This window comes from Ursus americanus, chromosome 21 (assembly GCF_024610735.1).
Source record: "Ursus americanus isolate L20-20 chromosome 21, mUrsAme1.1.p, whole genome shotgun sequence".
NCBI lineage: Eukaryota > Metazoa > Chordata > Mammalia > Carnivora > Ursidae > Ursus > Ursus americanus.
This window is the reverse complement of record NC_142147.1, coordinates 36,528,633-36,549,178: the sequence shown is the minus strand read 5'-3', so window position 1 is coordinate 36,549,178 and position 20,546 is coordinate 36,528,633. Positions and strand designations below refer to the sequence as shown.

At 35.4% G+C, this 20,546-nt stretch overlaps 1 protein-coding gene across 1 annotated transcript in view; it reads right to left on the bottom strand.

Annotated features, from left to right (window-relative positions):
• Positions 1 to 20,239, bottom strand: part of URI1 (URI1 prefoldin like chaperone) — a 72,391-nt gene extending 52,152 nt beyond the window's left edge. Inside the window, exon 1 of the mRNA XM_045796131.2 lies at positions 19,794 to 20,239. Coding sequence (XP_045652087.1) covers positions 19,794 to 19,904 — 111 coding nt within the window. The 5' untranslated portion in view covers positions 19,905 to 20,239. The remainder of the gene's footprint in view (positions 1 to 19,793) is intronic.
• Between the last annotated feature and the right edge of the window lie 307 nt (positions 20,240 to 20,546).

Here is a 20,546-nt window from a genome sequence, read left to right as displayed (position 1 = left end):
AAATGATCACCTTAATCCTTACTTTTACATTTAGCCCAGTTTTCTCCTACACAGGCTTCTAATGCACTTCTCATATTCTACCCCAGTCTCTTTATACACAAATATCAGATTATATCTAACATGCTCTGGTATTGTACATTCCATTCCCTTCATGGTTCTATCTGCAAATTAGGGCTCTTTTTTTCTTTCAGTTATTACTCATAATACCAAGTATACAGTTTTGTCACAATGGAAATATTAGAGACTGGTAACAAATACATCCAGCAATATCTCTAAAAATGAAGACCCTGATGTTTGGAGGGCTCTGTTTTTAGGATTATTTGAATTAGGAATCCAGGAAACTCTTTAACTGTACTGGCTGAAAGCCCAGTGAGTTATAGGTCATGTCTACTTTATTCACCAATGTATTCACCTGCCACACAGTAATAATGCATCAAGTCCTTTTAAAGAAGTACAGGTCTACCATCACCTAGGCAAAAACCTCAAGAGCAGATATGCTTCTCAATTTAGAAATTTTCATAACTTAACAAAGTAATAGAGTACACATAACATACATTATGAAACACCAACCCCCAGTGAAACACTACTCTGTAACAAATACAGTAACACTGGCAATAAACCACATGAATATTCAAAGTAAGTGGAATAAGTGCCTCACTCAAATCAGTTCCAATCAGTTTGTCAACAAATGAATATGCCACACACTTAGGAATAACTTTGTTTTCAGTGCTTTTTAGACTTCTGAATTGCAGATCGGGGATTGTAACCTGCATTTATTTCTGAATGTGAAATAATGCTTGAATCGCAGCTTGCATGCCCACTGTTTCACCAGATACCAATCATTTTTTCTCCTTCTCTTATATTTACATCACTGATCCATTTTGAATTAATTTTGCATATTGCCCATTGACTGAGTTTGAGAAAATTTAGGATGTTATCATCTGAAGATTCATAATCTGAGATTTAATTTATATTATCCTTTTCACCATCATTTGTGTCTAGTTGAGCTTCATTATATGTCAACAGAAAATATCCAAATTAAAGCCCAAAGATTTGAAAACGAAAAACGGAAAATACAGGAGACTGATAAGAGACGTGTGAAACACTGTATAATTGAAAACCCAGAAAGAGAAGAGTAAATGTGACAGAAGCAATATTTGAACCTACCATGACAAGATTTTCTAAAATAAAGAGGAACGTATCAGCCAACAGATTCAAGAAGCTCTAAGAACCTCAAGCAAGAGGGAAAAAAATTACATCAAGGAACAACATACTTACACGAATGAAACCCCCCAAAATGAGAAAATTTTATAAGCAGCAAGGAGGAGAAGCAAGGAGGAAATACAATGCCTTCAAAGTAGCAACTAGAAGAGCTAGAGAAACTTCAACAGAAAACGACAAATCAGAAAATAAGATAAAATCTTAAAGTGCTGGAAAAAACCTCGAAAATCGGTAATTACATACAGCAAATAGATCCTTCGACATGAAGAAAAAATAAAAACATTTTCACACAGAAAAAGAATTCTTCACCAGCAAATTTTCACTGAAAGAAATACTACTGGTAATTATATGATGTGATGGACATGCTAGCTAATGCCACTGATAATCATTTTGCAATATATAACCATATCAAATCAACATATCGTACACCTTAAATTACTGCTATATGTCAATTACATCTCAATAAAGCTGAGGAAAAAATACTACAGTGACTATTCAGAGATAAATGCAGAAAGAACTAAAGAACACCTGCAGAGGTAATTTTAAAAAGTAAAGGTAAATCAATATTGATCACACTGAACAATTATATAAAGCATTGTGGTGTTTAAAACATGGAATTAAAATGCATGAAAGCAATAATGCAAGAGGCAGAATGAACAAATGAATTCATGTTGTGATCTCTAGAAAGAATTATAAGGATACATACAGTATAAGTATACAGTATATTTAATGCTAATATATATGTGTGTGTGTGTGTGTGTGTGTATATATATATATATATATATATATATATATATAACTACAGTAAAAAAGAAAGTATCACAAGCTCACAGAGGGGAGAAAATGCAACATGACATATTTGATTAAATCAAAGGAAGGCCAAAAAAAAAAAAAAAAGCATAGAAGAAAACATAAAAGTAGGTCAAATACACCCACAATGAGTTACCACTTCATACCCATTAGGATGGCTCAGAAGGAAGAAGGGGGAGGGAGAGAGGGAGGGAAGAAAAGGAGGAAGGGAGGGGGAAGAAGTGGAAGGGAAGGGAAGGGAGGAGGGAAGGAGGGAAGGAAGGAAGGAGAAAGGAAGGAAGAAAGAAAATAACAAGTGTTGGAAGGACAAAGAAAAACTGAAACTCTTGTGCACTGCTGGGGGAAATGTAAGATGGTGCACCCACTATGGAAAACGGTAAGGTGGTTCCTCAAAAACTAAACACAGGATACACATGATCCAGCAATTCCACTTCTGGTTATATACCCAAAAGGGCAGAAAGCAAGCACTGTTCACAACAGACAAAAAGGTGAAAGCAATTCATGTTCATCAGTGAATGAATGAATAACAAGATGCAGTGTATACATATAATGGAATATTATTCAGTCTTAAAAAATTAAATTCAGAAATATGCTACAATATGGCTAAACCTTGAAAACATTATGCTGAGTAAAATAAGAGAGTCACAAAAGGACAAATACTGTAAGATTCCACTTACATGAGATACCTAGAGTAGTCAAATTTATAGAAACAGAATGTAAAATGTAGTTGCCAGCATACAGGGGAAGGCGTAATGAGGAGTTATTTCTTAATGAATAGTTTCAGTTTTAAAACATAAAAAAAGTTCTGGAGATGGATGGTGGTGATGGGTGCACAACAATCTGAAATTTATGTGTTGTACACTTAAAATTGATTTAAATGATTTTATGTTATAGATTTCTAAAATTTAAAAAGAAAAAAGAAAAAGTCAAGTAGAAAGGCAATAGAATAAAGCTAAATATTTCAGTAACCTCATTATATAGAAATTGACTAAATATCCTAGATAAAAGAAAAGGGTATCCAGACTGAAGTTTTAAAACCACAACTATACGCTATTTATAAGAGACACAAAGAACACTAACAGATCAAAGTTAAAAGATATGTTATAAAAAGAAACAAAACCAAAATAAGTTCATGTAACCATACTAATACTCAACAAGAGAGACCTGAATGCAAAAAGCATCAGAAGAGATAAGAATATTTTAGAATGATAAAAATGTCAACCAGGAAGTTATAACAGTACTAAATTTGTATGCACCAAACACAACTCCGAACAGTATAGAGCAAAGGTTGAAAAAATAGAGAAAAATATAAATCCACAACTAATGGAAATACTAATACATATCTCTTCACAACTGACAGAATTAGCAAACAAACAAACAAAAAAAATCACTGAGGCTATAAAATACTCAACCACATTCAACCAACTTGAACTAACAAACATATGAAACTCAAAAACTGCAGGATTCACTTTCTTTCCAAGTAAATTATGGGACATTGACTAAAACAAATCCTATAGTAGGCCATAAGGCAAGTCTTAAATTTCGGTTTTGTAAGCTATGTTCTCTGACCAGAATAGAAGTAAATATGGTATCATACTCAATGTTAAGACATACATCAGGGGACACTTGAACAAATCACAATAGAAATCAGAAAATATTTTAACTGAATGATAGTGAAAATAATGTACAAAATACATGGAGTACCTAACATAATGATTAGAGAAAAAAATTAAAACTCAAAATGCATATATTACAAAGAATAGCAAAAATCAATGACTTTTTCAACTCTAGCAGCTTTCACCTCAAGAAACTAGAAAAATCACAGCCAAAAGGAAATTTTTAAAAGGAAGAATAAGATAAAAAGAGAAATCAATGATGTAGGGAGCTAACTTACTAAAGAAAAAAGTCAAAAATCGTTCCTTTAAAAAGATAGATAAAACTGATAAACTCATAGAAAGACAAATCAAGGAGAAAAACACATGCACACAAATTGCAAATAAAAGGAATTAAAACGATGACATTATTAACAAACCTGTAGATATTAAAAGGGGAATATTACAAATAACACAAGGCCAATAAATTTGAAAACTCAGATAAAAAGAAAAATTCCCTGAAAATCACATTTCCAACCAAAACTGACACAATTAGAAAGAGAAAATATGAATAATCCTCTTAAAGAAATTGAGACCTATTTTAAAATATCAACAGAAGGAAAACAGTAGGCCCAAACAACTTGACTGATGAATTATTTCAAACACTTAATTAAAAACAATACCAATAGTATACAAGCTTTTCATAAAATACACAAAAATGAGTTATTTTATGAGGCCAGCATAACCATGAAATCAAAAACATGAACATTATAAGAAAAAAAAAAAACACTACAGACCAACATCCCTCATGAAACAGAAACAAAATATCTTAACAAAATACTATGAATTTTAATCTGACATTATATGAAAAGATAAACACATCATAACAAGGGGGCTTTTTTCAGTAATGCAATATTTTTCAATATTTTAAAAAAATCAAATTAATTCACCACATTAACATCTCAATACAGAAAAAGCACGTGATAAAATTCAACATCTACTCATGACAAAGGGAGTAAACCAGAACAGGAGAACTTTTCCTTATTTTCATAAAGACTATCTACAAAAAGCCTACAGCAAACATCATTTGTAATAATAAAATATTTAAAGCTGTACCTCTGATACGCAGAACAAGATAAGGAAGCCTACTATCACTACTTTCATTCAACACATATTAAAGGTCCTACATCATTCAATAAGGCAAAAAATAAAATAAAAGCCTTAAGAACTGGAGAGAATAAAACTACTATGCAGACAACATGCCTGTATCTATCTATACACATACTATCAGAATATACATTTAACAGTCTATATACAAAAATCAAGTATATACCAGCAAAAGACGAACAACAAATAAATTACAAAATGCAATTAAAAAGTAACAAATACCAAGGGATAAATGTTAAACACATGCAAGATTTATATACTAAAAGCCAATGCCGAAAGAAGTTAGAAAAGAGCTAAATAAACAGAAAGATATACCATGTTCATGGATTAGAAAACTTAGTGCAAAAATTTCAACAGTCCTCCAATTAATCTTTAGACTCAGTGCACTCCAAGCAAAACTCCAGCAGCTTACTTTTTAAGTACTGAAGAGCTCATTCTAAAGCAGTCATGAAAAAGCAAAGGCTCAAGAAAAATAAAGGCAATCATGAAGGTGAACAAAGTTAGAAGAATTTACTACTAGATACCAAAACCCTAGCAAGAAAATGTGGTATTCATGCCAGTAGAGGCAAATAATACAATGAAACAGAAGAGAAACAGAATTACATATACATGATTCACATAATTTATGAAAAAGACATACGCCGTAAGGAATTAGAGCTATGCCTTAGAAGTAAGGGTTACATGCTAGGAATAAGAGCAATATTCAAACAAACCAAATAAAATTTCAACTGGCTGCTAAAAGAAAACTTACTCGGGTTTGAAAAGGTAACATCATCTAGAGTCTCTACCATTTTTCACTACAATGTCTGGCATCCTATCAAAAATTATAAGGAAGTCTATGAAAATAGGAGCAGCTGATGAAAAACCAAGAGCAAAAATAAACAGAAACAGACCTCATTTGGTTTACATATTGCAGTTAAAAGACACTTTACGATAAACATACTCACGAAAATACAGCAAAGGTTGGAGACGTCAATTCTAGAGGCCTAGAATCCACTTAAATAACATGAAAACATAAATTCTGTAAATAAAAAATACAATAACTGAGACTACACATTTAGTAGGTGCATTTACTAGATTAGATAGAGAACAGAAGATCAGTGAATAGGAATACAGTTCAATAGAAGGTATCTAAATTGGCATAAGAGCAAAGAAGGGTGAATCAAAGATGAAGAAAAAAATCCTAAAGCACACAAAGGAGATGTATACAAATTCCTCAGAGAAGAAAACAATACGACTGATAGAAGACTAACAGAAATGAAGGAAGTAAAAAGATAATGGAATGGCATCTTAAAAGTGTTGGGCGAACGGGTTAACCTACCAGCTTAATATTAAATAAACATGAAAACAGAACGTTTCAGGAGTTAAAAACATATGTAGAGGCAAAACATATGATAATAACAAAAATGAGACAGGGTTTGTCAATAAAATTACACTATCAAAATTTACTTGAATTATTTCTTAAGTGGCAAAATTTCAAAAGATCAATGAACAATTTCCTACCAATTTGAAGTAAACTATAATAAGTAAATGTTACATTTGTAACCTCTAAGGTAACAACTAAAGGAAAATAAAACCCATATAACTACAAAGCTAATAGAATTTTCAAGAGTATAAAATCTCTTAATACAAAAAGAAATGAAGGAATAAGTACAAATATGACAAGTGGAAAATACATGGTAAGATGGGTAAAATTTAATTCCAACTAAGTGATAGATGAGAAAATTTAAAGACGTAATAGAGAAATAACATGTTCACAGATCAGAACTTCAAAAATAAAAGCACAATGAGGTAACATAAGAAGGCTAACAAAAAGACTGAAAATATCTAACATAGTAACATTTAACTGAAAAATGTGACATTATTTTTCAAACAAGAGCCTAATTAACATAAGCTAGTGGTCCCTTAAGATAGAAGTTATATATCACACAAAAAGAATTGACAAGATTTAGCAAATTGGTAGTAGTAAAGAGATGGATCAGAGCAGGCTAAAAAGACTCTGGTTTGAATAGTGTTGCCCAGATCGGGGATAAGAATGTATAACATTTAGATTAGGGGAAAAGGTGATTGATTCAATTTTAGTAAATGAAACTGAACTGTTTATGGGACATCCAACAGAAGCTGCCCAAAAAGCAACAGGTGTGGACAAGAGCAGAGGGCATACAGGAAGAGCACATGAGAGAGCACAGGCAGAGTAACAAGTGAGGACGGCCAAAAATGGAAAGTACAGGGATTACTGATATCTAAGGATCAGATGAAGAAACTAGAGACTAAGTAGTAATAGAGAAAGACGTAGAAGACCCAAAAAAAAGTGAAATCACAAAAGTTCCTAGGATACACGGTTTCAGTAGTTTACAAGAACAATTAAAGTTTCAAATGAAGCAGGTGGCGCCTGGGTGGTACAGTCGTTAAGCGTCTGCCTTGGCTCAGGGCATGATCCCGGCGTTCTGGGATCGAGCCCCACATCAGGCTCCTCCGCTGGGAGCCTGCTTCTTCCTCTCCCACTCCCCCTGCTTGTATTCCCTCTCTCGCTGGCTGTCTCTCTCTGTCAAATAAATAAATAAAAAATCTTAAAAAAAAAAAAAAAGTTTCAAATGAAGCAAAGAGGTCAAGTAAGGCCAGAACTGAAAAAGGTCCACTGAGTTTGGCAAGTGAAATAGAATAACTTTAGCTAGAGTAATTTCAATGAAAAGATGGAGGCTAGCTTACAGTGGCTTGAGAAGCGACTGAAAAGAAAGAATTAAAAAGAGAAAATTATCACACTGCATTATGTTTTGTTAACATATTTCCCTAGAAATTTGTAAGTCCCTTGAGGGCAGAAAAACTTACCCTATGTATCACAGTATCCAGTACAGTGTCTAGAATGAAACTCAGTCTTGTCTTTTTGTTCTTTGGAAAAAGCACTCATTTGCAATTACTTTAATATTACTTGATTTATAAAAAAAGAAATCAGGGGCACCTGGGTGGCTCAGTCAGTTAAGCATCTGACTCTTGATTTCAGCTCAGGTCATGATCTCAGGGTTGTGGGATGGAGCCCCACATCAGGGTATGGAGCCTGCCTAAGATTCTCTCTCTCCCTCTCCGTCTGCTTGTGTGAGCATGTGCACGTTCTCTCTCTAAAAGATAAAAAAATTAAAAATCAAAGAAATCAAAGATTTAAACAGGATTTTTTTTCTGTATTGTATTAGGGTTTCTTTAGAACAAATACGTATTTTTAAAGAAACATACTTAGGGTATTCTGCCCCCCTAAAAACATGTCATTACCTTAAGGTACAGTAAATAAGTGAGGAGTAGCCAGAAATGACCTTAAAAAATGAGTCAGACAATACAAGGGTCTCAAATCACATTTTATTGACCCTGGATTTTATGCTAAGTATAATGGGACTTAGAATGATAAAAGTGACATAACTGTATTTATGTTGTTTAAAAAAAAAAAAAAACAGCTCTCGAAAATAGGTAGAAGGGGAGTAAGAGTGGAACCACCAAGACCAGGCAGTAATTACTGCCTCCAGGTAAGAAATGATACCTTGAAAGTGGCAGTAGAGATCACAGGAAATAGCCAATTCAAGGAATCAAACACACTGTTCTCTAGGTTTTGACCATCTTATTCTTCTAGTCCTCTCACCTCTTTTTACTTAATATTTTAAATTAAATTGAGTAATATTCTTTGAGAAGATAAGTATAGTTTATAAAGCAAAACCAGTTTACCCCTTCGAATCAATAATCACACCTCTAGGATTTCACATGAAATCACTTCACAAATGAGAAAAAACATACACAGAGTGATCTGCTGACACACTATTTGCATTATCAAGAGACTGAAAACCACCAAATACCCATCAAAAAGATAGTAGCTGAAAAAAGATAACATACAACAGAGTACTATGCAACCATAAAATATGATGAGGAAGATCTCTATGAACCAGAGTAATTCCTAGGTATAAATTTAATGAGAAAAACAAGGGGCAAAATACAGCATGCTACCTTGTGTGTAAGAAGCTGGGAGGAAAAACAATAGTATATTTTTAAATTTATTTTTAAAGAAGAAACACAAGGAGGATAAACTAGAAATAACTGAAAATATCAATTGGGATAGGTAGAAAAATGGAATTAATTATCTCAGTATATCTTCTGACACAGTTATGATTTTACACCACATAGATGTTTTATGTATTCGTAAAACAAAATTAAGTCAAACTGATAAAAAAGTAAACACTACAATTCAATACAAATAGAAACTGTACATCAAATCCAAGAGATAACTGCAGAGAAAAAGTAATAATAACTCAAGCACTTTTGAGATCAGTATCCTAACTCTACACTTTCAAGGGGGTTAATTCTATAAGAACAAATGGAACTGCAAGGAGACCCCAGGCTTCACTTCACAGGTTTGCTGTTGGCAATGGTATTAATGTAGTAATTCTAAAACTATTTTGTATATATTGTAGGATAGAACAAATGAATAAATACAGACGTTGTTGAGAACCAAGGTTTTTACTATGGAAGAAGGGAGATTCAAATATAGTTGGCAGAAAGTTGAAGAACTCTGTGGTAATGGATTTGACTGAAAAGTTTCAGGATTCACTGAATAATTTTAATTTTCAACGTTCTTTTTTGCGTAGTTCTAATTATTTGCAAAGACTGGCATTTCATGACTTCTTAAAGGTCTTCCAAAAAGTGGAGAAAATTTACTTAATAGAAGAATAAAACTCATTTTATCTTACAATTACTATATGAGTACAGTGAACTTTTTGTAAGTCTAAGGTACACTGTGGGATCCTAGTGACTATATTCTTCCTATGTCTTTGTTATTTCATCACCCCAGTAATTATGCTTCATGATTATTTATTATTCCTAACTATGCTTTAAAAAAAGACCTATATAGTAAAAAAATGGGGGGGGGGGAACATGGAATCACCTAGAAGGATACTGCAATCAATAGTGAAAAATCACCCTTCAGTTTTCGTACTGTATTGTCCAAAGTACTACACTGTCTTTCAAAAAAAGGATAAAGGCCACAAGACACTATCTCTGTGTTCTCTTTTTAGCTTTAAACACAGTTAACAACTCAGAAATTTTCACTTTCTGTCCATAATGGCAAGGAGAAAAAAAAGTGAAAGAAGACATTTCACAATTATTAAACAAATTAGAATATGAATTTTAAAAATAGCAGCTCTCAGGGCGCCTGGGTGGCGCAGTCGTTAAGCGTCTGCCTTCGGCTCAGGGCGTGATCCTGGTGTTCCGGGATGGAGCCCCACATCAGGCTCTTCCACTAGGAGCCTGCTTCTTCCTCTCCCACTCCCCCTGCTTGTGTTCCCTCTCTCGCTGGCTGTCTCTGTCTAATAAACAAATAAATAAATCTTTAAAAAAAAAAATAAAATAAAATAAAAAATAAAAATAGCAGCTCTCTTGACCAACGCTGTCCAACAGAATTTTCTCTGATGATGGAAAGCTGCAAAATCTGCACTCTCCAACGCAACAATGTATGGCTACTGAGCACCTGAAATGTAGTCAATTCGACTGAGAAATTTAATTTTTAAATTTTAATTTTAATTATTCTGAATTTTAAACTTAATAACCACGTGTGATTAGTGGCCACCATATTTGCACTAGACAAAGGTAAAAAATGACAATATAAGTTAATATAAATTAAATCTCAGATTATGAATCTTCAGATGACAAAATCCTAAATTTCCTCAAACTCAACAATCAATGGGCAATATACAAAATTAACTCAAAATGGATCAATGATGTAAATATAAGCACTAAAACCACAGAACTCTTAGAAGAAAGCAGGTATAAATCTTCGTGACCCTGGATTTAGTAATGTGTTCTTAGATATGACACTACAACATGAGCAAAAAAGGAAAAAACAGATACACTGGACTTCATCAAAATTAAAAACTTTCGTACAAGGGGCATTATCAAGAAAGTGAAATGATAGCCAATAGAATGGGAGGAAATATTTGTAAATCATACAGCTGATAAGGGTTTAATACCTAGAATAAAGAGCTACAACCCAACAAAGACAACCCAACTTGAAAACCGGCAAAGGATTAGAATAGATATTTCTCCAAAGAAGACATCTGAAAGGCTAATAAACACATGGAAAGATACTCAACATCCTTAGTTATTAGAGAAATCCAAATCAAAACCATAATGAGATAGCGGACACTTACTAGGATAACTATAATCAAAAACAATGGAAAACAAGTGTCCGCAAATGTGTGGGAAAATAGGAAACTTCATGCACTGCTGATGTAAAATTGTGCAAATGCTGTGGAAAACAGTTGGGCCATTTCTCAAAAAGTTAAACACAGAATTACCATATGACTCAGCAATTCCACTCCTAGGTACATACCATAAAGAACTAAAAACAAGGACTCAGATACTTGCACACCAATGTTCATAGCAACATTACTCACAAGAGCAAAAAAGTGGAAACAATCCATGGGTTCACCAAGAGATGAACAAATAAACAAAATGAGGTATGTACATACAACGAAATATTATTCAGTCATAAACAGAAACGAGGTTGTAATACACAACATGGATGAACCCTGAAAACATTATGCTACATGAAATAAGCCAGTGACAAAAGGACAAAAATCAAATGATTCCACTTACATGAAATGTAGAACTGGTAAATTCATATAGACAGAATGTAGGTTAGAGGTAACCAGGGGCTCAAGAGAGAGGAGAATGAGTTACAGACTTTCTGTTCGGGGTGTTGAAAAAGTTTTGGAAACAGTGGTGATGGCTGCAAAACAGTGAATGTATTTAATGCCATGGAAATGTACACTTAAAATGGTTAAAATGGCAAATTTTATTTTGTATGTATTTTATCACAATAAATAAGATTGCTGAAATAAAAAAGGTCTCTAAATTCTATTTCTCTTTTCATTCCTACAAGTTTTTAAGTAAGCTTCTTGAGGTCAGAGGCTCAGAGAATGGGGGAGAGAGGAAGTAACAGCACTGGAAATGAATTTTGAAAGCAAAGATTATGGAATGGTTTATCTTTATAGCTCCCTAAATCCTAGAACAGACCATGCAAACTGGGTAGAGAACTACACATATCTGAATATAGTGGATGTTGAATAAAAGATGACTGACTTGAATGAGGGGGGAAAAATCAATGAACGAACAATGATACACTTCTAAGAACACAAAGGAAATAGAGTATCCCCATCCAATTAGTCATTCAACAAGAACTTCATCATGTAATAGCATGCAGCAAGAACCTGGATTATCCCATTTTTCTAAAAGAACATGTGGCAGTGTTCTTAAATCCCACATTATCTTTGTATACCAAAATTTATTTAATACAAAGAGGATAGCAATATTTAAATTCTTGTTAAAATATCTAATAAGATTGTTTATCACTATCCCTTATTCTTACTTCTGTAAATTATTTGTGTAACTACTTCAAAAAATAAAAAGGATCCTTTGGACCTATGACCTGCAAAACGTGATGACTATTCTTCCTGGTATACTGGAAGTTAATATATTTCCACTATCCACTGAAAGGCCTTGATGAAATTAACATCCCAGTAGCAATGAGCAATACTGGAGCCCAGATCTTGATTTCTAACCATCTCTCATTAAAAAGAAACAGCGCTCTTTGAAGAAATAGTCAATCTCAGGAGTCAGGTAAGCCTGGGATACCTTGTGCCCAAAACCAGAGTAATCATCAAGGAATTATGGAACATCCCAAAAGGATGCAAGAGATAGCTTCAAGGGGCCCCCATTGGGCAAACTGAAACAATTGAAGCATCAGAAGGAATAATGACAAATTGTCACATAAATGTTAAAAAAAAAAAAAAGTTTATAGTAATACTAAGAGAGGAGAAGGGGCTCTTTTTTACAGAAAACTGCCAGCTATAAATATAGATGGTTAGAAAATCACTAATTTGCACACATTAATACAATAACTAATTCAGGCAAGGAATACCCATGGTAAAGGGTTATCAGGGAATGGGGTATGTATAGTCTTCAAGCATTATTACCATTTAAAGCACTTAATCCTTATACAGGGGAAAGGGTACTTTTAGGGTGAAAAGATCTGGCAGATGACACCTTAAACAAGTTATTAGCAACACCAATCATGGGATAAAGTAAACTGTATCTCCTGCTATGAGGCAGTGAGAAGTTATCATCATGTATATAGTATTCTTGCCATAAATTTTTAACATTTTTTCATGATTTTATTCAACACACATCTCCAAATTGTGGGCCATTCTATAAGACAACTTTTGTCAACTCTCAAAAATATCAAATTCATAAAGACAAAAGAAAGCAAAGGGGTTGTTGTAGATGTAAGGAGCCTAAGGGAATGACAGCCAAATGCAATCCTTCATCGAATCTTGGATAGAAAAAGACCTATAAAAAACATTTTTAGAAAAACTGAGGGGCGCCTGGGTAGCGCAGTCGTTAAAGCGTCTGCCTTCGGCTCAGGGCGTGATCCTGGCGTTCCGGGATCGAGCCCCACATCGGGCTCCTCCGCTGGGAGCCTGCTTCTTCCTCTCCTGCTCCCCCTGCTGTGTTCCCTCTCTCGCTGGCTGTCTCTCTGTCACATAAATAAATTTTTAAAAAATCTTAAAAAAAAAAAAGAAAAAAGAAAAACTGAGGACATGAGTATATTAAATAATAACATTGTGTGCCAATGTTCATTTCTTGGGTGTGAAAAAAAGATATTATGTTTGTGCAGGAATATGATCCTGTTCTAAAAGAATATGACCTTAAGCATTAGAGACACGATGATGTCTGCAGTTTATTTTCAAATGGTTCAACAAGAAAAAAAGAAAGAAATACAGACATATAAAGAAAAATCAAATGGTACAATATATTACTGATGACTCTAAACTATTCTTTAAACTTTTCTGTTGTTTTACAATTTTTCAAAATAAACAGTTTTAACTTAAACAAGAAAAAATTGCCCTAGGGCAGACTAAAATGACTGGGACTCACACCAATCTGGAGATGAAGGAAAGAATGATACAAGCTAAAAGATTTTTAAGCCCATACTAACAACATTGGATGAGAAGACAAAATCAAGCACTTAAAGCTGAAGCACAGACTCTGCTCCTCCTCTTCCCTTTCCCCACCAATATTTTAAAACTATTCTTGTCTTGTACTCTAACCTGGAGAGGCCTAATATAATGAAAATGGGGTTTTTCTCTCTTCTTGAAATACCGTATCCTAATGTTTACTAAGAAATTCCAAAAGACTAAAATCAAAGTTGTTTTTTCTCACAGCTCATGACTGGCATGATAATAAGTGCTAACAGTAACAAAAACAAGCTGTTCTGAAATAAAATATAATTCACAAGTAATCAGTTCAAAAACTCATTTACTTAAAAAATATACCTTTGGCCATAAACAAACTTATACTTACAACTTTGCCTTTCTTAGAAGTGAAAAAAAAGAGAGAGAAAAAAAACCTCAACATTAGAAAGATCAAACACACTCTTCAATAAATCACTTGTAATACTCAATTTCGAAATAACATTTTCTAGGGGCGGCTGCATGGCTCAGTAGGTTAAGCTTCTTCTGACTCTTGATTTCCACTGAGGTCATGATTTCAGAGTCATGGGATCGAGCCCTGCCAGCTTCATGCTCAGCATGGAATCTGCTTGAGTTCTCCCCTCTCCCTCTCTTAAAAAAAAAAAAAAAAAAGAAAGAAAGAAGAAAAAGAAAAATTCAAAACCCATTCAGAAAAACTCCTAGCTAACGAGGAATATAGGGAAATTTCCTTAATCTGAAAAAAAGTAAACACTAAAAATATCCACAGTGAACATCACATTGATGGTGGAATTTGAAAGTTTACCCCTAACACCTACCATCACCATTTTTATTCAACCTTGCACTAGAAATTCTAGCCAGTGCAAAAGGCAAGAAAAAGAAATAAAAAGCTTAAGATTGGAAGGATAAAATAAGGCAATCTTGAGGAATCACAACAAAACTTACACTACCAGCTATCAAGATGACTTATAAAGCTATAATAATTAGTGTAGGTTTGGAAGAAAAGACAAATAGGCCCTCAGAACAGAGTCAAGAAATGGACCCACACGTATAGTTACCTTATTTATGACAAAGATAATGATGCAATGGAAAGAAGACACTCTTTCCAATAAATAGTGATGGGGCAACTAGGAATGGGAAAAATGAAACCTGACCTAATCCCTCATTATACACAAAATCAATTTCAGGTAAACTGCAGATCTAAACATGAAAGGCAAAACAATAAAGCTAGAAAATAAGAGAATATCTTCAGAACATCAGGGTAGGAAAGACTTCCTTAAAAAAAAAAGACAAAAAAAAAAAAACAACAACAAAAAACACCAATCATAAAGGATTGTTAAAATTCAGAATTTCTTCTCTTCATCAAAGGACATCATTACAGTCAAGCCACAGACTAGAGAAGAAATATACAAAGCATTCCTAAAAAACACTCATATCAAAAGTACATAAAGAACTCCTATGAATCAATTAGAATGTGGTGAACATCCCAGTTGAAAATGGACAAGGGATGAGCAGGTATTTTACCAAAAACAAACAAAACAAAAAAGTGGTCAATAAATATTTGAAAAGGTGATCAGCCCTATTAGTCAATATTAAAATGGCTAGCAAATATGAAACAGATAAACAGTACCAAGTGGTGATGAGAATGTGCAATAGTGGGAACTTTCACCCACTACTGACAAGGAGTATAAACTGGTATAACCACTTTGGAAAACAAGCATTATAGGTAGAACTGAAGACAAATACCCCACCAGAAGTTCAGGGCAAAAAGCACAAACAACCCAAATTGTTCATCTGAAAAATTAAGAGTCAATGAAGATTCTAGTATCAGCCTAGCACACACAGAATTTTTATTATATATAATACAACCCCCCTTTCTTCACACATGAGAAATGAATGCTTATAATTTAAGATCGGCAGAATTCTCAAAACACATTCCAATGGCTTCTCATCTGATAAAAATAAAACCCAAAATCCTCACAATGGCCTAGTACTGCTCTCACCTTGACTCATTCTGAGCTGGCTGCCCTGACTAGAAAGCTCTTTTCCAAAATACCCTCCTTTACCAAAACTTTCTTTTCTGCCCAACTTTACCTATCACAAACCATCTGACATTTTAAATGTGACTATTCCATGCCTTTACCACTAGAATGTAATCTCCACAAGAGCAAGGACTTTCTTTTGTTCATTACTGTATCCTCGGCAGAGGAGAGCATACAGTAGGTACGTGGCATGTAGTAGTGCTCAGTATTTGTTGAAAAGTTATATGCTTGGATTCTGGGGTTGGAGAGAACAGCTGTTGTATGAGGTACATGGCTGACAGTTTCTTAAACTATGTGCAGTTCAGTTTACTGTAAGAAATATGAAAACCCTCCACTAAGTTAAATTAGTTGTTCCGCTTTATGAAGAATTTGAAATATTTAGTATTATATTAATCCAGGTTCTATATCAGGAAAGTATAAATTATTCCAAACTCCAACTGACAAGAGCCACTCAGCAGTAATCATAACAAAATAGTATTATACTCATGAATTCTACAAAGATACTATTATCCTGCAAATAAACCTATGAAAACAATACTATATACCACTTTTTTCACATTACAACAAAATCTCAGTAATTCTGCTAATAAAAGACAATAGTATCTGGAAATATAAAATGCAGATATTGTAGAAATATTACCCTGGCCAAGAAACCAAAATTTCAACATACTGCAATTCTAAGACAGAACTAGATTTAACAAGATCTGAGCATGAGTAAACTTCCCTAGAACAGCCCACTACAGTCCTAGATCGTAACTTTTATGGCATAAGTCAGTCTAGGGAGGCTCACATTTGTCCACCAAATATTTTACTTCCATCGGTAAAAACATATTTAGTTAAAAGAAGAAAAAGAAAAAAAAAAAGATGAGCCAAGTTCTCTCCTGTCCATGTAATCTTCCGACAGAGAATTAAGAGCAAACAAAACCTTCAAGGAAAAAAGAAAAAAGGAAATCAACTGGGGAACGGATGTTTGAATAAATCATATCTATCAATTCTGGAATAACCAAGAAAATAAACCACACTAACTGGTGTTCAAACTAGCCAAGAGCCATTCTTCAGGCACAGAATGTGTTTAGCAATTAAAGAAACAACATCCCAGTTTTCATTATAATTAATTAAAATAAGTTTTATCAACAGCCTTTATAGAAAGAGCTAAAATCCCATCCAATTTCACTCACTTTTAGCTAAAATAAGAAATGAAATTGTGTGCTTTAAAAACATTTAATGCTATTTTCTATATACTGTGAATATTTACATACATATAAACATAACTGTAGCCACACTACACACACTGCTCTACAACTTTTAATGTCTACATAAAAGCTCCTCATACTATCATGATTTAATCAATATCCTAATGTTGGCTTTTTAGCTTTTCATTATTACAAACAAAGTTGCAGAGAACCTTTCTGTACATGTCTTTTTGCTAAATCAAAAAGGAATAAACATCCTCATTAACAAAAAAAAGTTTTTTAAAATGTTTCAGCTTTAATACTATAAATGAAAACAATGTTAAAAGATTTGGTTCTGTCCATGTATTACAGACGTTGCCATTTGTTGAGGCTGTGGCTCATTCATGCCCCTCCTTTGTTTTTCCTCAGTCACTAATTTTTTGTCCTTATTCAGTGCTCCGAAGTATAAACAAGGGTAAAACAGAGAGAGGAACCAACTTGTCATACTTCTTAGCTGAATTTGGAAAAACAAAAAACAATGATGAACAACATTTAAACCACATAAAATAATGCCCTAAATCTAAGGTATCCACTTTATGTTATGAATTAATTTCTCTCCTCTGCATCTAAAGCCTACTAGCTAGGTACACACACACACCCAGTCATTCATACCATTTTCTTCAGGTGTTAATTCTCTCTCACATTGGGAACACCACTGGAAAAACCCAAGTCCTAAAGGACATTTAACTGGATTTACATTAAAAAAAATACTAAATGCCACACAAATATAAAGCTACAACGACCTTTTTCCTTTTTTCATTCTAAGAATGCCCCAACACTTCTATTTTACTGTACTATAGCTGGGTTGGTTTTAAAGGCTAAGTAAGTCCCTCACAAAAAATTTTAAGTATTTACTAGGTAAAGTTTTCCTATACTAAACTATAATTAAAGTATAGCTATCTAACCAGTATATTTTGTGGCATTATGGGTCTCCTGTTCACTGAAGCAGATCCTCTAAAATACAGTGTAGTCTATTTAGGGAAGGGCTTTATCATCGACTGGGAATGATTTTACATACCCATGACACACATGCGCATGCTTATTTTATGTGCCAAAACATTAACAAAACATAGAAAAGTAATTTGGTAACACAGACAGTGTCTACTGAAAATAGTTATTTAGGTTCCCACAGGACTGTAACTGAAAAGGCAGTCTTCAAATGTAACTGAATACTATACCAGAAAGCTGTTCAGAGCACCCCAAAATGTATCCTTTGTATTTCAACCACACTAATATCAGAATAAAACTAAGGATATCTCTTTTTACCATGACAAATAGAAGAAAACGTATCAAGTCAGCATTATGCACATGTTATACTATGAAAGAGGAGTAATTTCTCTACAGAATAGACTAAAGGCAATGGGAACGTCATCTTCTGAGGGTCTGTTTCACATTTCCTAAAAGAACAAAAAATATAAATAGTTTTGCCAAAAATGAACAAATTGTTCTCATGAAGGGCTGTCTTATCTTTTTCTCTTAAAAAAATTAAGATTCATTAATGTCTTAAAATTTAAATACACAATACTTGTTGGGTTTAAAAGAAAAAAAAAAAAAAGCCAAGTTTAAAACCCAGCAGTTGTATAAGGCAAAAAAAAAAAAAAAAAACACCTCTCAGAAAAGCAAATACAATGCATAAAATAATTTAGAGCTAGAACAAAGTAGGAAAGATTCCCACTGTCATCCTAACAGGTGGTTTCCAACCAAACCAGGAATTTTTAGGTTCTATGAAAGTCCCTCATCTAGCTGAACTGAGTATATTTATATACCTATGTAAGTAGTTATTTTTATATAGGAATGTTCAACAGAAAAAGTTAGAGATTTCCACTGTTAACAGCTTTGAAACAACTTCCTAACCCTTTTAATCAAGATACTCCCAATATGGGCTAGGACATTTTAAATAAATTAATGCTTCTTTTCAAAGTAAGAATTTCAAACTTTCAGGAGATAACCAACCTGAAACGTTACAGAAACCAAAGGGGGAAAAATCTGATTAAACAGTAACACCGGATTTCTTAAATTGGACATACTACTTCATATACAATCCCATTTGGAAATGCAAAATTTTCTTCCCTCTACACTGGCAGATTAAAACTCACGTATGATACAACTGGAGTTAAAATGTAATAAAACAGTGTCCTATTTTGACAAAAACTAAACCACCAAAGCTGCAATTGCACATGAACGGTATCATTACAAACCTAATAAAACTTCTAAGTGCCATCAGACAAGGAGCAACAAAGAATATACATTTTAGCAACAATTTTTAAAAAAAAGCTAATAAGGTGACCACTTCATTTACCGCGTACCCCAAACCAAAAAAATTCCCACGCATTGTTGCACTCATTAAGTCTAAAACCTCACTTTGATATGCAAGTTAAACAGATTGTCACCTCCCTCTTCCCCATCCTTTCCCTCCCCTCGAAGGTCAAAGGGCTCCAGACAAAAGACAACAAAAGCACGTGACAAAAGTTTCTCCCAACACTTTCTCTCTCCAGGCCTAGAGGTTGTGCTCCTCCCCGGTACCGTGTCAGGATCGAGCTGGGCCCCACACCAGAGGGCTACGGCCCACAGAGGGCAGGAGGGGGCTGCCGGGGCGGGCGAGAGGGAGGAGGATCAGACCCCGAGGAGGGTCCCAGCCCCGGGAAAGGGGGCGCGGGCGCCTCCCGAGACCACCGGCGGAAGCGCTGGGCCCGGAGCGCGGCCTGTTACCTTTTCCTGCTCCTCGCGGAGCCGCGCCACCTCCGGGGCGCGCAGCGACGCCGCGGCCGAGCCTGAGGCCGAGGCCGAGGCGTGGGGCCCGGGGTCGGACGGGGCCTCCATGGCGGGGGCTCCGGGACCTCAGCGGGGCGAACGAGTCCTAAACAAATGTTTATGGAGGCGGCGTGGCCGGCGGCTTCCCAGCGCCCGCGTGCTCGCCCTCATGCACTGCGCGCCCCGCGCTGAGGAGGCCGCGCCCGCGTTCTCCGCTGCCGCGGCGGCCGCTGCTCGCGTCCGGGCTGCCCGCGGCCGCATCTCACACGCACATGCCGCCCGCCGTCGCCGCCGCCGCCGCCGGCTCCAAGCAGCAGGCGGGCCGGTGGGAGCCGGAGGCGCCTGTCCGGTGGCCGGGCCAAGACAGGCGTCCTGTGGCGGCCGCGCCTCCTCCGCGCCTCCCCCGTAAGCTCCGCCCCTCGCCCCGCCCCGCGCGGCACGCCGGGAAGCGCGAGCACAGTCTCCGCCCTTGGCCCCGCCCCTGAGTGAGTCACGTGGTGCGGGATCGGCGCGGTTGGGGCAGGCTTAGAAGCGCCGGGTTGTAGCCCTCTGGAAGCTTTTATTCTAGCGGGACTGACGCTCAGTGAGTTCCCGTGGAGGTGGGCACTGTCTTATCCTTGTGCCCTCTTCATCCTCCATGCTCCAGTCGTTTAGCGCTACATCTGGCGATAGGAGTTTAGTTCATGCACCAAAGCTGTTTCGTAACTAAGA